The sequence below is a fragment of the Staurois parvus genome, unplaced genomic scaffold (genome assembly GCF_062004578.1).
Source record: "Staurois parvus isolate SC_StPar_1 unplaced genomic scaffold, SC_StPar_1.0 ptg001037l, whole genome shotgun sequence".
Classification (NCBI taxonomy): domain Eukaryota; kingdom Metazoa; phylum Chordata; class Amphibia; order Anura; family Ranidae; genus Staurois; species Staurois parvus.
Genome location: NW_028318833.1, coordinates 497855 through 515809, shown reverse-complemented (window position 1 = coordinate 515809; position 17955 = coordinate 497855). Strand labels below are relative to the sequence as shown.

Sequence of the window (17955 nt, the reverse complement as noted above, 5' to 3'; positions counted from 1 at the left end):
TATTTTATTCTGTATATATGTAAATATGATTTTTATGATGTTTTTTGTTTGCAAGATTTTAATAAACAAAAAATTTACACTCTAATGTCCCCTCCCCCACAGTCACATGATTCTCTGTACCAGAGGAGCTTACACTCTAATGTCCCCTCCCCCACAGTCACATCATTCTCTGTACCAGAGGAGCTTACACTCTTATGTCCCCTCCCCCACAGTCACATCATTCTCTGTACCAGAGGAGCTTACACTCTAATGTCCCCTCCCCCACAGTCACACACTATTATTATTATACATTTATATATGACATACAGTCAGGTCCATAAATATTGGGACATCAACACAATTCTAAAATTTTTGGCTCTATACACCACCAGAATGGATTTAAAATGAAACGAAAAAGATGTGCTTTAACTGCAGACTGTCAGCTTTAATTTGAGGGTATTTACATCCAAATCAGGTGAACGGTGTAGGAATTACAACAGTTTGCATATGTGCCTCCCACTTGTTAGGGGACCAAATGTAATGGGACAGAATAATAATTATAAATCAAACTTTCACTTTTTAATACTTGGTTGCAAATCCTTTGCAGTCAATGACAGCCTGAAGTGTGGAACGTATAGACATCACCAGACGCTGTGTTTCATCCCTGGTGATGCTCTGCCAGGCCTCTACTGCAACTGTCTTCAGTTCCTGCTTGTTCTTGGGGCATTTTCCCTTCAGTTTTGTCTTCAGCAAGTGAAATGCTCAATCGGATTCAGGTCAGGTGATGGACTTGGCCATTGCAGAACATTCCACTTCTTTCCCTTAAAAAACTCTTTGGTGGCTTTTGCAGTCTGCTTTGGGTCATTGTCCATCTGCACTGTGAAGCGTCCAATGAGTTCTGAAGCATTTGGCTGAATATGAGCAGATAATATTCCCGAAACACTTCACAATTCATCCGGCTGCTTCTGTCAGCAGTCACATCATCAATAAATACAAGAGAAGCAGTTCCATTGGTAGCCATACATGCCCACGCCATGACACTACCACCACCATGCTTCACAGATGAGGTGGTATGCTTAGGATCATGAGCAGTTCCTTTCCTTCTCCATACTCTTCTCTTCCCATCACTCTGGTACAAGTTGATCTTGGTCTCATCTGTCCATAGGATGTTGTTCCAGAACTGTGAAGGCTTTTTTACATGTCATTTGGCAAACTCTAATCTGGCCTTCCTGTTTTTGAGGCTCACCAATGGTTTCCATCTTGTGGTGAACCCTCTGTATTCACTCTGGTGAAGTCTTCTCTTGATTGGTGACTTTGACACACATACACCTACCTCCTGGAGAGTGTTCTTGATCTGGCCAACTGTTGTGAAGGGTGTTTTCTTCACCAGGGAAAGAATTCTTCGCTCATCCACCACAGTTGTTTTCCGTGGTCTTCTGGGTCTTTTGGTGTTGCTGAGCTCACCGGTGCGTTCCTTCTTTTTAAGAATGTTCCTAACAGTTGTTTTGGCCACGCCTAATGTTTTTGCTATCTCTCTGATGGGTTTGTTTTGTTTTTTCAGCCTAATGATGGCTTCACTGATAGTGACAGCTCTTTGGATCTCATCTTGAGAGTTGACAGCAACAGATTCCAAATGCAAATAGCACACTTGAAATTAACTCTGGACCTTTTATCTGCTCATTGTAATTGGGATAATGAGGGAAGAACACACCCCTGGCCATGGAACAGCTGAGAAGCCAATTGTCCCATTACTTTTGGTCCCTTAACAAGTGGGAGGCACATATGCAAACTGCTGTAATTCCTACACCATTCACCTGATTTGGATGTAAATACCCTCAAATTAAAGCTGACAGTCTGCAGTTAAAGCACATCTTGTTTGTGTCATTTCAAATCCACTGTGGTGGTGTATAGAGCCAAAAATGTTAGAATTGTGTCGATGTCCCAATATTTATGGACCTGACTGTATACCGCTGACAAACTGTAAACTCTGCAAGTGAACAGAGGTCTTGGTGTTAATAAAACATTTCATACAATTATTTTTAATCATGTAAATAATTTTTATTAGAGATTGTCTAAAAATATGACAAGATTATCCTAGCTCTGCAGAATATGCTGATCCTTCTCCACTCAACAGGAAACAAACATTCAGTCATCCTATTGCAAGTGGGATCCCCGGTACACTATAAAAATGATGTCACGCCTTGGTCTGCTTTAACCACCTAAAGGTCATCCCAACATTACAGTATCCATGGTTATTTCTTGTTATTTCAATCAGTTTAGCTGAGTTATAAGAAATTTAGCAAACATAACATTTGGATTAAAAAAAAGTCATCCATTTGTCTCCTCATCTCAGGGTTGGGTGAGCTGGCTAAATTTTACACTGAAGCTGTAAGCTCCTCTAAGTTTGCCTGCATGGAGGACGCCATGGTTTCTCTGGCTGAGAAGGAGAACAAAGCGGCTGCCAAGGAAGCGACACGGCACTATGAGGACAAGATGAAGGAAGTTGGGTTGCCCACAGAAACTCTTGATGACTTCATGACTCTGAGCAGTCAGTATGAGGACGAAGCTCGGAAGACATTCCTGAAGAAGTCCTTCAATGACAAAGATCAGCAGTTTCTTGGGGAATTTATGGTGAGTTTTTTTGTATTGGGTATAAAAAATAATAGCTGTAATGTTTAGTCAACCAATTAGTTCATATAACCAACTGCTACGTTGATCGCACAAGGGAAAATAACTTAGAGAATGCCAGGACTCAAACCAATAGCATTTTGACTGCAAGAGCTATTTTAAATTTTTTTGCACACAAAAAAAATCAATGTAGGCTGAAGATTCGTTTAACTCCAAAATCACAAAAGATTTTATGAAAGCAAAGACTCTGGAGAATATAATAGTGGCAGTTCCATTTTTTTATTTCACATGATATTAGTGTAGCAGTTTATCAAGTGCAACATTTCAGTAAAAGTACACCAAAGATAATTTTAGGGCACACAAATGCAAAGAATTACACATTTTTTTCCATAAAATACTAAAGATAAGGTTGTGCCAAATAAATAGATGCCAAACGTATCAGGCCTGCAAACGTTGGTACCCTACATTTTCCATAGGTGACACTTTAAAAGCCCCCACAGATCAGCAGGTTAGAGTTAACCGTGAAAAATGGGCTTAGAATTATTGTTCCCACTCTGATGTGCGCTGAGATATGTGGTGCACCCAATGCATGTGTTTTGCATGCTTTTGTATGCGTGCTTATGTGGGGGTGAGGGCTACAACGTTTTTTGGAAGGAGTTTAAGTGCTTGGGTGTAATTGTATTTTTTTTCCTTTTTTTTAAACTAAACTTTGTTGCCTTCTGCAAGATGAATGTAACATTCCATATAATTTAATCCTAAGAGAAAATAGCCTTAAGAACGTTCAACCTGAAGAGTTGAAGAACATTTGACCAATAGAGTAAATATCCTAATATTACAAGCTTAAAAAATAACCAGTAGAGTAAATAATATAAGGGGGACCTCTGCACTGTACACCATGGGTCTCCAAACTTTCTAAACAAAGGGCTGGTTTCCTGTCCTTCAGACTTTAGGAGGGCCGGAGTGGCAAGTGTGAGTAGAAAATGTCCCAGCGTCAGTTAAAAAAATTACATAGTGCTTGTAGCCAGTGGAAGGAGAAATAGTGTCCAGTTATTGGTATTAGTTGGAGGAACAGTGCACCATCATTGGTGTCAGAGGGAGGAATAGTGCCCCATCATTGGTGTCAGAGGGAGGAATAGTGCCCCATCATTGGTGTCAGAGGGAGGAATAGTGCCCCATCATTGGTGTCAGTGGGAGGAATAGTGCCCCATCATTGGTGTCAGTGGGAGGAATAGTGCCCCATCATTGGTATCAGTGGGGGGAATAGTGCCCCATCATTGGTATCAGTGGGAGGAATAGTGCCCCATCATTGGTGTCAGAGGGAGGAATAGTGCCCCATCATTGGTATCAGTGGGAGGAATAGTGCCCCATCATTGGTGTCAGTGGGAGGAATAGTACCCCATCATTGGTGTCAGTGGGAGGAATAGTGCCCCATCATTGGTGTCAGTGGGAGGAATAGTGCCCCATCATTGGTGTCAGTGGGAGGAATAGTGCCCCATCATTGGTGTCAGTGGGAGGAATAGTGCCCCATCATTGGTATCAGTGGGGGGAATAGTGCCCCATCATTGGTATCAGTGGGGGGAATAGTGCCCCATCATTGGTGTCAGGGGGAGGAATAGTGCCCCATCACTGGAGTCAGGGGGAGGAATAGTGCCCCATCATTTGTGTCAGTGGGATGAATAGTGCCCCATCATTGGTGTCAAGGGGAGGAATCGTGCCCCATCATTGGTATCAGGGGGAGGAATAGTGCCCCATCACTGGTGTCAGTGGGAGGAATAGTGCCCTATCATTGGTGACAGTGAGAGGAATAGTGCCCCATCATTGGTGTCAGTGGAATGAATACTGCCCTATCATTGGTGACAGTGAGAGGAATAGTGCCCCATCACTGGTGTCAGTGGGAGGAATAGTGCCCCATCATTGGTGTCAGTGGGAGGAATAGTGCCCCATCATTGGTGTCGGGGAGGAAAAGTGCCCCATCATTGGTGTCAGTGGGAGGAATAGTGCCCCATCATTTGTGTCAGTGGGAGGAATAGCGCCCCATCATTGGTGTCGGGGAGGAATAGTGCCCCATCATTGGTGTCAGTGGGATGAAGAGTACCCCATCACTGGTATCAGAGGAAGGACTCGTGCCTCATCATTGGTATTAGTGGGAGGAATAGTGCTCCATCATTGATGTCAGTGGAAGTAAAAATGCCCCATAGTTGGTGCCAGTGAAAGAAATGGTGCCTCCTTGTTGGTATCAGTGGGAGGAATAGTACCCCAAGGGCCAGATAGAGACAAGCAAAGGGCTGTATTTGGCCCATGGGCCGTAGTTTGGAGACCACTGCTGTAAACTAAGGACTGTATTTATAAAAAATGGCAGATATTCATCCTGTGAAGCTGCATGTACATTCATTTTGTGCAAATGGGGGCAAAAATGAATGTTATTATGATATTTTTTTCTCCAGTTTTCCAGTCTGACCTTGACTGGGCAAGTAACTAAATTAGCCTTTTTTGTTTTTATGTAAAGTCTGACTTGTGATATACTATTTTCATCAGATAGACAATGGAGGGCAGGTAAGATATTTGATTTATTCATTTAGTCAGCCTTTAAAATGTATATCCAGACAAAACTTTTTTCTTAATTTTGGATAGAGAGGGAAATATTGGAACATCTGACAGCTTTGTTCTGCTATCCAGGGCCCCGTTGGGGAGATTTACCCTCACTTCCTGTATCACTGATACTTTTAAACTCTGCAATAGCAACAGCAAAATCAATATTTGAGAGGTAATTTTTAGCCCAAAAGGTTTCTAAAGTCCAAAGGCTTTTATTGCCTTATATAGGCTTCTGCTGTTGCCTGAGCACCTTAGTTTGACTAGCACTGCCACCAGGTCCCAGCCTTCTATCTTCATATCCCTGGTAGAATGTTTTTTTTTAAGTGGCTTAAGCTGTTTTCCTGGCCCTATCATTTCATCAGGCAGGGCCACAAGGAGCTTCCCAAATCTATTTATACAATTTTACATCATTTGCTGTTTTGTTCTTCAATTTTAATTAGCATTTGGTTTGGATTCCTTTTGATTCAATGAAGCTTCCAGTTCAAACTTCTGAGATTTGCAAACTTTTTAAAAGTTTGACTGAACTGACTGAACTGAACTGAAAATATTTTGTGTAGATGCTTCTAGAAAGCAGATATTACTTTAAGGAGCAAAGTTTGCATGCCTAAAAGTTCCACTGACTAAATCCCACCGTCGTTACCAAAAATAATGGTTAGGAAGAACTAAGTGAAAACCTATAATATGACCGATGTCTGTATATCTCCCCACCATCAGAAAAACATAAAAAGAAAGAAAGATGAATTCATTGCCATGAATGAGACAAAATCTCGGGAGGTGTGTCAGGCTCTCATTAAGAAGCATTCAGCAGACTTTGAGAAATCAATGAAGGAGGGAGTGTACCACATCCAGGGAGGACTCGCAAAGTTCAAGGAAGACTTGAAAGCCATAGAAAAAAAGTACAATATGGAAAGTGGAAAAGGTGTAAAGGTGGGTGGACTTCATTTAAAATTTGTTTAAATGCACTATAAAATTACAAACTTCAATTCTTGATTGTATTATGCCCCTTGGTCCCACCATCATTACCACATACATGTCATTAATATTGTAACCCAAAACATTCAGCCAGTCACATCAGACAAATATTCAGCTGAGGGGGGGGTGGAGCCTGAATATGGCGGCACGGGAGAGTGTGCAGTAAGCACTCTCCGTTAGCCTCCCCTCGTCTATCCTCCCCATGAGTCCCCGGTAGAGAGACCAGCTGCACCGAGGGTGTGCGGAGACTCACCCAGCTGGAGAGGGTTAGCAGAGTCCCGGAGACGGTCGGACTGCCTGGACCCAGGAGAGAACTAGGAGAGAGCCGGGAGAAGGACGCCTCGGGGTTTCCTCTGACGTCCTGCGGCGGCTTCGGAGGAGGAGTGGAGTTGCCAGGGAGACGGTCGGACTGCCGGTCAGACTGCCTGGAGCCAGGAAAGAGCCAGGAGAGAGCCGGCTTCGGAGGAGGAGTGGGGTTGCCAGGGAGACGCCAGTGAGACAGACGAGGCAGTGGAGAGGTGCCGACACGTGGGCAGCCGTGGAGGAGCTCTGGGAGATCCGGATGTGGGAGAGATTGTTTGGTGTCCAAGCAAGTAGGAGAAGTGGGGGAGGTGAACCAGCATACTGCCTCCACATCACACCATATCCATACCATCTTCCTAAACCCTCTAATCTCCCTACCTCCATACCATCCCTACACCATACCATCCCTACAGCCTTACACCACTGCTACAATGCGATTAACCCTCCAACCTCTATACCTCTCCCAATCTCTATTCTAACATTTACCAGCATACCACCTCCAATCTAAGGAGGTATCTGATGGGAAGACAAGTGATTTGAGTTATATGAGACCCACAGGAATCCCCTTAAGAGGATACAATGACAAAAGAGGACTGCTTCTGGAGTGATATTCCAACGTGAAGGGTGAGTGATGACCGTGGGTTTTCCTGCAGGTCTTCTTCTACACTCTTTATATATTGGACCTGTATATTGAAGCTTTATATACATTGATTCCTCGTATTAGACCTTCAGATGCCTGTAGTAAGACATTGTATTAAATATACAATCTGAAAATAAAACAAATAGGGGATTCCTAGGGCGGGTCGGAAGACCGAGAAGAGTAAGAGTCCAGGAAATCTGGAAATAAGAGTAAAAGGTTCAAAAACAACATGAAAGGTAAAAATACCAAAGGGAGTGGACCTAAGAACTCCCAAACTGGTACGATTAAGAAGTATGTGTCACAAGGAAATGTTACCCCAGAAAGAACTCAGGGAATAAGTGAAAAAAGTGAATTGGAAATAAGTTTGGATAATAGCCCGAGACTCTCCCTGGGCCCGGTATATAATAGTCAACAATTAATGGAAGGCACTGACCCGAGAGATCTTGAAAGAGATATGCAAATACCTAATAAAAAAGAAATGGCAGAGATGTTTAAAGGCCTGGAAAAATCAATGAAGCATGAGACGTGGATGATTCAGGAAAAACTGGGACAATTGTTAACTAGGGTGGAGGAAATGGAGGAAAAAGTTCAAACTTATACCCAAACCATCCCAAAATTAGAAAAATGGATACTAGAAGATAGAAAAGAACAAAAGAGATTGCTTTATATGATGGAAGAACAAGAAAATAGAGAAAGGAGAAATAATCTTAGAGTAAGAGGAGTCCCGGAACTGTTACAGGGGGCAGATTTAAAAGACTTAAAAGAGCTAACTGGCAAAATTTTGAACTCCATAGTGGATAATTCGGATGAGGAGATGCTTAAATTGGACGGAGTGTACAGGATTGGGAAGTATCAACAAGAAAAAGGGATAGAAAAACCAAGAGATATAATTGTTAAATTCCATAACTACGGAGATAGAGAAGAGATATGGAAAAAGATTAAAGGAAAAACAAATATTACATATGGAGGGAAAAATATTCAAATTTTTGCAGATTTAACAACAGAGACTCTGAGAAGGAAGAGATCACTGAAACCCCTACTAGAAGTGATGAAAAAACATAATGTGAAATACAGATGGGGCCGTGACACAAGCTTAATCGGGTGGAGGGATGGAATTACAGCTATCTTAAGATTTCTGGAAGATATGGAAGATTTCTGTGATAAACTTGGACTGCAGAGATAAGTGATACCGGGTTGGGAAGTGGAGGAGGGAGAGCTGGACACTTGTAGGTCAGGAAAATGGCAGCTGGTTAAAAGAGGAAATAGAGAGTCAATAGATAAGGGGACACCGAGGAGGAGGGGGGGAAGGTGAGCGGTCATAGGCGGAGTCAAACCCCTATAGAGGGATCAAAGGTGGAACATGATCCAAAGGCATAGGTGACCCATTTGGCTTGGTTCTGGGTTCTCCTGATTATTCATGAGGTACCCACATATTGAGGGTGACATTGCTAAGATATTGTGTCTCAGAATCACATGGTAAATACCACAAGGATATGTTTTGTTTGTCTAGGATCATATATGCATAAATTATTAATTATGTCAGGCCCATTAGATTACTTTTGCAGTTTTCTTTGGCGCACTGTTTAGCTATTTATTTTTTTTTTGGGTGGGGGGGGGGTCTTAAGTTGATTCTTAACATCAACTTAAGTTGATTGTAAGCCAATACTTTTTTTTTCTTTTCTTTGGATGGAGTGGTGAGGGGGTTAGAGCCTCTGTCATGTTTTTGTCAGGTTTTTATTGCTGTCTGTGTCCTTGCTGGAGAGATTCGCCATGCTTGTTGGTACTAGAGGGTGGTATATGCTCCAAACCAAATACTTTTCAACCAATGTTCCTCTTCTGTAGGCGGAAGAGGTGCTACAGGGATTCATAAAGTCCCAACAAAGCTCTGAAATTATAATTATACAGGAGGACAATGCTCTAAACCAGAAACAGAAGGAAGAGGAAGGTCAGTGGCTTATTTAATCTCATGTACTTATTTCCTTGAAAAATGTAAACAGTTCATATATATGTTAAATCACTGTAATTGATATCTGAAAGTGATCCGCCTGGAAAAAAGTATTTTTTTTTTCGAACCGAGCCAAACCACAGACTACTGGATATATAATAGCTGCCTAAAAGTACAGTTGTTTTTTTTTCTTTTTATGGTGTCCAACGTACCTTCTTGATATGGATGAGCATATGAACGCTCTCATTTCACAGTGCTCAGACCTGAGCAGCCAATTACCAGACAGGAAGAGAGGGGGGGCAATGGCATTATCCACCCTATAGGTTCTGGCACCCTCTGACACCCCGCTCAGGGTGGACTTCTGCAGTGAGGAGGCAATGTGCGTGGTGATGACTGGAGGTATTGTCACTCTGCCATGAATGGCTGGTGAGGATAGCCATTACACTCTTTAGCCAGGGGGGAAGACATGGGGGGGTTACATCTCCTCCATGAGAGATTTGGTTACTTTTTTCATTTTAGACAACACCTGGCTTTTACTTATGGACTTTAAATATTATTAAATTGGACTCGCAGATTAGGGCCATTTAGCCTTCACAGACAATGGGAAGAAAATAGAGGTTACGTGAGGAAAAACTACACTGGGGGTTCCAGAGATGTCAGCAGCTGAAGATATATGAAGATCACACTTTTTTTTTTTTTCAGTAAAAGTTAAGCTTGCCCCCGCCCCTCTTGTCTCCCCAGCTATACTATTGATTATTAAAGCCACCCACAGCATTAAAGTACCAATAATGTCTGTAATCTGCCTTCTACCTGCTAATTATGTTGACATGAGCTTTTCAGGTAATGATTATGCATTTTTTTCATATGACAGGTTCACTTTAATGGATTCTTTGGTACTTTTTCCTCCCGGTGCACGGCTGATTGCTGTTGTTCACTTTATTCATTACTCCACCAAACTCAGTTTAGTAGCTGTCAGGGTTTCCGCTACCATTATTGTTTTACAATGAGCCCCTGTCAGTCTGAGCATTTAGTCATTTCCTATTGCCGGGCCAAAGAGGAACACACCTTATTTTTTTCCCCTCTATAGTGAACCCTATAAAACATGTTATTTTTCAATGTATTTCTTGTTGGCATCTTTGTCAGCGGAGAATGCAAGAAAAAAAATTGTGGCAATGGAAGAAGAGTTGCAAAAGTTGCAGAAGACTCAGAAAGAGCAGAAGATGGAAGATGAGCTGGGCAATATGAAGAAGAATTTTGAACAGTTCATTGGAAAGATGAATGAAGAACAAAATCTATTGAATGAGAAACTGGAGCAAGTCATACGACAGAAGGAGAGGGTAATGCAAATCCACATTGTGCAATTGTCTCACTTAAAGTGATTGTAATCCCTCACTTTGTTAAACAGCCCATTAGGTTTAAAATAGAAATGAAAGGCAAAACATTTCTGTATAGATATAAAAAAAACATTAAAAAAGTTTCCCTTTTTTATAAGGGATCACATACCCTCTGTTCTCAGCTGCATAAGGTGCTCAGAGAGCTGGGGGGAGGAGAAACAGCAACACACTGGTCTTCCCAGTGAAAGGCTGTGCAGGTGGACAGGGGAAGGAGGGGAGAGAGGTTGTATCAGGACAAGACTGATCATTGGAGGAGCTCAGGCTGAGTTAGGCTAAGTTCACACTAGCTTTGTCAGAAGGCGTTAGACAGGTGTTTGTGAATTGTTTTTAACGCTCCTCAAATGCCTATGAAAGTTCTAAACATGGCAGCACACAGTGCTGTTCACACTGAATCGTTAGGGTCGCATTGCATCACAATTGACGCCTCATGTTGAGTCAGGAGGAGTTGAAGCTATTCAAGCCTATGGTGACGCTCCTCAAACTCCTGGCAGGTGTTTGCGGCACATTTGTGAGGAATTTGCAGAGCGTTAGAACTGCTTCCACTTTGTTACAATCCCACTAACAGTTGAGCGTGGAATATTTAGTAGCCAGAAAATGTCACAGATGGACTTATTGCACAGGTGGCCACCTATCACGGGACCACGCTTGGAGTCACTGAGCTCCTGAGAGCGACCCATTCTTTCACCAATGTTTGTAGAAGCAGTCTGCATGCCTAGGGGCTTGATTTTATACACCTGTGTCCATGGAGGGGATTGGAGCACCTGAATCACATGATTTGGAGATCTGGCTCAATACTTTTGGCAATATAGTGTATGTGACCACAACAAGTATATCTAGCCTGGTCAACATATGAATTTACAATGGAGCCACAATTGCTTTAAATCCAAACACAAGGAACATTGGAGCTAATCTGGCATATTTTCTACCCACAGTGTATCATCAGATCCTCATTATCAAAAACAAAAAAGAATGTATTCAATTTATATCTCCTGCCAATTGTTTAGAGGATGGATCTTGACAATCCAGCATGCTATTAGTTTATTTTGTGGCCACCTTATCTATATCCTTTATTATCTTTTATAGCTGTCCCTGTAGTCTTGAGAATCCTTTGAAAGCTCTCAATGTGTAATCTGCAATTAAATATTTTTAATTAAGCACATGAATGTATATATATGGATACAGATTAGAGATACTCCATTAGTCCTCAAACATGACTCTTGGTTTTTAATGGATATATTTATGTCTCTTGTGTGTTTATGGTTTTTAATCACTAAAAGAGATTTGTAATGTTAAGGATATCTCTCATGGTTTTTTCTGGACAAATAGTTTATTTATTGTTGTTTGGTATAAAATACACTTTGAACTGGGCTGAGGCATTGAGCTGAATCAAATTTTTTATACAAGTATTTTTATTCTATAGAAAGCATAACTGTGTCACCCAATGGACATCAAGAAAATGATTTTAATGAGTGAGTGAATTAGTGAGTACACAAATTCTATCTTATTTCTTGTCTGTTGAAGGACACTGGAAGTCACATAGGGGGTTGATTTACTAACGGCAAATAGACTGTGCACTTTAGAAAGTGCAGTTGCACTCAGCAAGGGCAGTTGCTCCAGAGCTTAGTAAATGAGGTATAGCTTCACTTTGCAAAGAATACCCAATCACCTGCAAGGAAAAAAAAAACATCTTGCTTGCACATGATTGGATGATGGATGTTAGCAGAGCTCATTTACTAAGCTCTGGAGCAACAGTTCTTGGAGAGTACAACTGCACTTTGCAAAGTGCACAGTCTATTTTCTGTTAGTAAATCAACCCCACACTGTCAGATCGTGCAAAAGCAGCCCAGCTAAGGGAGGAGCAATAGCAAAAAATGCTAACAAACCCAACAAAACAGATCTGGGGACTGCCTACAGTCATAGGAAGTCATGGGGACTGCCTACAGTCATGTGGAAGTGTGCTCAGAGTCACTGTGATCAACAACTACAAGGGATTGGGTGAAATTGGCCACAAAGTTTTGTGTGACTGCAGTAGAGGATCTTGATGGTTGCTTTCAGGCCTTATTCTGGGCTGGCTCCCTCCAGGCTGACAGGTTGTCTTCCCTAGGAGACTTGTGGCACAGTGGAGTTCCATCTGTCCAGCTACCAACCTGTAAGTAGGCTCCCCTCCCTGGTGCCCCCTTCCAGGTTCCCCACATCAGCACCTTCCTTCAGTGCATCTTCCACCCAACTCCCCTGCTTCCCAGGCTCTTCCACATTTAAGGGTTGCCCTTGGCTACCATGCCCAGCCTCCTGCCTGGGGTTTGGACAAGTTCCCTTGGCCAAGTCCTGACCTGTAGAACCTCCCAGCCTGTTCTGAGGCAACTCCCAGGCTGACACATCCGGGGCTTCTACCAAGCCTCTGACTCAAAAAAAACAAACAACATCTCCTATCTACCTAAACCTAGAAGGTGCTAAACAAGATTGGGACTTCAATAACAGAAATGCAGACACATTTGCTATAGCAGTGGTACCTTCCACTGTTGGGTCTCAACCACTTCCTTGCACATCCAAGTAATAGAGGGAATCTGTGACCTTCAAAACATTCTTGCCTAATAAAATGTTTATTATTTCCACCTATCCAACTCACAGATTCTTACCTTTAATGTTGCTCTTTTTCACCTTGCATTTTTACCTAAAATCTATTGGTGAGTAGAGAAGATCTTTGGTTTGGGAACAGTCTAATTACTATATCAATCTAACTAAACCTGCTGTTTAAAGTGGAACTACATCTGAGCACCACAAACCAAAAATGCAATTTAATTCATTTTTAATATTCAAAGCAATCTCCCCCATCCATCCATGTTTCCATGCTTAATTTTTTTAAAGAAATCACCTCCCCTAGCTTTTCTGGCCCTGGCCATCTTGAGTAAAGGCAGATGATTCATGTAGCATTTACTTCCTGGAATCCAACTGCCCTTAGCTATGGTATGCAAGCAGGAGAGCATGTGCTTAGCTGAGAAAGCCCCTCCTCCCCTTCTCCCTTACTGAAGATGGGATGTATGATATAATTTTCCTAGGCATGGAAACTAAGAAGTAACTGAAGAAATGTGAAAAAAAAGGTTAAAACAAGTAAATATGATATACTTTCTTATGTATTTAATACTGCTAGCAGCATAAGGATTACATATAGTCAATGTTGATTGACCCTCGGTTCACACCTATGCGGCTGTGCGGGCCACGTTTTGCTCGGGCACGAGAGCCCATCCATTTGAATGGACTCCCGTGCCCGTGACATGCAGGGAAAGAAGTCCCTGCACTACTTTGGAAAACACAGCCCACACGGGAACCTTGGTTCCCAGTACGGTTGCGTTTCCCAGTGCGGGTGGCATGCCATTATAACTAATGGCACCCGCCTGCGGGTCCTCAATTCTCTGTACGGGTGGTACAGCTGCATGGATTCTCGTGCAGATCCGCAGCGTCACCACCCGCATAGATGAGAACCGGGGGTGAGAGAGTGACGTTCCAATTTAACACAACACTAGGACCTACAGTAAAAGGTTCCCCAGATCAAGCATCACTCCTAATATTACCAGTTATCTTCTGGCCCGTGATATGAAACCCTGGGGAAGGAACCAGAGACCACAAATTCACAGTTACCAAATTATTGAAACTTAGCACCAAGAAAGGTACTCATCATGCACAAAACAGACAATTCTGCTTATTAAATGGGGTATCCACACAATTGTAAAAATATGGGGCCACATTCAGTGACAAGGCTTGAGTTTGTTCCTGTTTTTAAAGAAAATCTATTATTGTATTCACCTTACTAATTAGAAAATCCCAATGTTTGCTCCAAAGAATATCAAGACTGCTTATCAGAGAATAACTATGTTGTTATACCTCTACATACATACTATGTATAACTCTCATTGTGTTCTCAGGATCAGCAGATTTACATGGACCAGGGACTTCCAAGATATGCCAACATGTACCAGGAGCAGATCAAAGACATACAGCAAGAGAATAAAAACCAGAATGACCCAGCCTGGTATACACCCATCATGGACACTTTCAAACGGGTTGCTGTTGCTGTAATTCCAGTATTTCTGGAACAGGGAGGAGCACTACTCCAAGCTGTAATAAACAATTATTTTAATCCTAAAGGTAAGACACGTAACAAATCTGCCCCAAAACAGTCCAATGCCTAACAGGAGCAGACATACAGATTATGAGAGTTATGATAAGCTTCATTCATAACCCCCCCCCCAGCTGCTCTGTCTGTGGCTGAATAAAACCTGCCCCAACCACTTCTTAAACTGTGCAAAATCTTAAGAAGAATGGAAAATAAACTCAAAACATAAACACAAAACTGTTCTTTGGACTGTTTTCTCCATATAATCCAAAGACTTTCTCACCAATGCTTGGTTTATTCTCCTAAGTATATACTCTCAATCTCTCTCTAAATATATATATGTACACAGTAAGTATAGAAAAGAATCACCCCCTTTAAACGAATCACATATTGTTCCTGTGTAGCCTGAAATGAAGACAGACACAGTATTTGTTGTATCCATCTGTATCTGCTGTAGTGCAACTTCAAACATCCAAACATCCATACAACACCAACATGTCAGCAATTCAAAAACAGAATCACCGAGCTGGAAAAAGGATCACCCCTTTGTGTCACTATTTTGTTGAACCCCCTTTGCTGTAATTCCAGTCTGTTGGGATTTGTCTCTACTAACTTTGCACATCTAGACTTTGCAATATTTGCCCGCTCTTCTTTGCAGAACTGCTTACGTTCAGTTACATTTACCTGTTTGAGGACTGCAGTCTTCAAGTCATTCCACAGATTTTCAATGGGATAGAAGTCTGGGCTCTGACTTTACCAGGCAAGGACATTCCCCTTTTTCTCCTCCAACTACTGTGGACTAATTTTTGCTGTGTGCTTTGGGTCATTGTCATGTTGGAAGGTAAATCTTCTTCCCATTGACAACTTTCTGGCAGAGGCAGCAGATGTTCCTCTAGAATGTGATGGGATTTTGCCCCATCTTTTTGTCCTTCTACCCTGACAAGTGCTCCAGTCCCTGCTATAGATAACCCCCTATAACAGGATATACCTCCCCTCCATGCTGTACTGTAGGAATGGTGGGATTTGGATGGGGAGCTGGATTGGCTTTCTGCCAAACATATTGTTTAGTATTGAGGCGAAATCATTCCATTTTAGTCTCATCTAACCAGAACACATTTTTTCATGTGGCCTCAGAATCTTCAAGGTGCGTTTTCATAAAACTCAGTGGTGACTGCATGTAGTCTGTCTTGAGGAATGACTTTTTTCTTGCAACCCTCCCATACAAGCCACATTTGTGGAGGATTTGTGATATTGTTGTCACATGCACACCATGACCACTTTTTGTAATCAATTGCTGACACAGCTTGAGAGTTTCTGTAGGCCTCTTGGAAGCCTGTCTGACCAGTTTCCTCCTGGCTCTTTCATCCAGTTTAGAGTAACGTCCTGATCCAGTGTTGTACCAAATACCTTCCACTTCTTAATAATAGACTTCACTCTGCTTCTAGGCATTGGTAAAACCTTTGACATTTTTTGGTATCCATCCCCTGACTTGTGCCTGTCCACAGCTTTATCCTGGAGATCTTTTGGCAGTGCCTTGCCACCCACAGATGACTGTTTCCTTCAGTTGCACTTCCAGGGACTGAAATGCTCCAGGAAAACTCTTTTCATGCTAAGTTAATCAAAATGACCCCAGATGATCACAGTTGAAAGTCAAATGGCCTTGTGTACCATTGAGAAGGTGATGAGCTACACCTGGTTGATTTTACAAGTCATTTTTAGGGGGGGGGCTGATCTTTTTTTTTTAAGGGACTGTGTACATGATTAGATGAAATGTGTTATTTATAGATATGTATATGTTATTATTATTAATATTAGCCCCTTATTATTATTATTACCCCTCACCCCCTCACTCTCTGCCCACCTCCTAAACAACATATCAGACTGGATGTCACTCCATTTCCTCAAACTTAACCTATCCAAAACCGAGCTCCTGGTCTTCCCCCCACCCTGCGCCCCCCCACCCCATCCTCTCCATCACTACTAACAACGCCACCATCTTTCCCACCCCACATGCCAAAGTCCTGGGTGTCACCCTGGACTCCCACCTCTCCTTCCTACCCCACATCCAACTGCTATCTAGATCTTGCAGGCTCCACCTCCGCAACATCTCCAAGATACGCACATTCCTCACCCCAGACACCACCAAACAACTCATACACTCCCTCATCATCTCACGCCTGGACTATTGCAACTCCCTCCTCACTGGCCTACCCAAATGAACGCTATCGCCACTCCAGTCTATCCTGAACTCAGCGGCGAGACTCATCCACCTCACCAACCGCTCCACATCCGCCTCCCCCCTCTGCCAATCCCTTTATTGGCTCCCGATTGCCCAACGCATCAAATTCAAACTACTAACTCTGACCTACAAAGCCATTCATAATGCTGCCCCAAACTACATAACTGACCTGATACCCAAATACTACCCTACCCGTGCCCTCCGCTCCTCACAGGACCTCCTACTCTCTAGCTCCCTGGTCTCCTCCTCCCACGCCCGATTGCAGGACTTCTCCAGGACTTCCCCCATCCTCTGGAACTCCCTACCCCAATCCATCAGACTGTCACCTACCCTCCTCACCTTCAGGCGCACCCTGAAAACCCTCCTCTTCAGGGAAGCCTACCCCACCCTCACCTAACACCTGACCTTACCTAACAACTAACCTCCTCCACTCCTCCTACCACTCCATCCCCCACAGCCATCTCCTCCTGTGCCACCTTCCCCTCCCTCCTAGATTGTAAGCTCGAAAGAGCAGGGCCCTTGAACCCCTCGTGTATTGTATTGTTACTGTCTTGTCTCATGTTCTGTCCCCCTTGCTACTGTACAGCGCTGAGAATACCCTTTGGCGCTATATAAATACTGTATAATAATAATAATAATATTATTATTATTATACAGGATTTATACAGTGCCAACAGTTTGCTCAGCGCTTTACAATATAATGGGAGACAATACAGCAACAATACAGTTCAATACAAGAGGGATAGGAGGGTCCTGATCCTGGGAGCTTACAATCTAGGCGTTATTCAGTCGAAATGATACTATATTGTAAAGGATGACTAAAGGGTGACACCTAATGGTGGGTAAAAAAAGGTGGAAGTTATGTACCATTCATAAAATAGTACTAACATATAATTCTTCATTACGTCCCCCTGAGGAAAGGGTATCAAGAATGAAGGTCCAATATATTTCCCTTTCACAAAGCTTTTGGAAACGTTCTGCCTCAGGGAGAATTTTAATATGGCCTCAGCTAGCCATACCCGTAGGCCTGTAGTGGATATATTATGAAACTCAGAGAAATAGCGGAGTATACTGTGTTTATCTTTGCCCTCCTCTATTAAATGGTGATGTTCACCAAATCCGGTACATAAAGGTCTAATAGTGTGGTCAATA

The 17955-nt window shown here is 42.5% G+C and overlaps 1 protein-coding gene across 1 annotated transcript in view; it reads left to right on the top strand.

Annotated features, from left to right (window-relative positions):
• The window catches only part of LOC149441003 (guanylate-binding protein 3-like), a 43693-nt gene extending 26310 nt beyond the window's left edge, over nt 1-17383 (top strand). Inside the window, exons 7-11 of the mRNA XM_089657871.1 lie at nt 2333-2610; nt 5914-6126; nt 8957-9059; nt 10203-10396; nt 14374-17383. Coding sequence (XP_089513997.1) covers nt 2333-2610; nt 5914-6126; nt 8957-9059; nt 10203-10396; nt 14374-14640 — 1055 coding nt within the window. The 3' untranslated portion in view covers nt 14641-17383. The remainder of the gene's footprint in view (nt 1-2332; nt 2611-5913; nt 6127-8956; nt 9060-10202; nt 10397-14373) is intronic.
• Nucleotides 17384-17955: the final 572 nt, after the last annotated feature.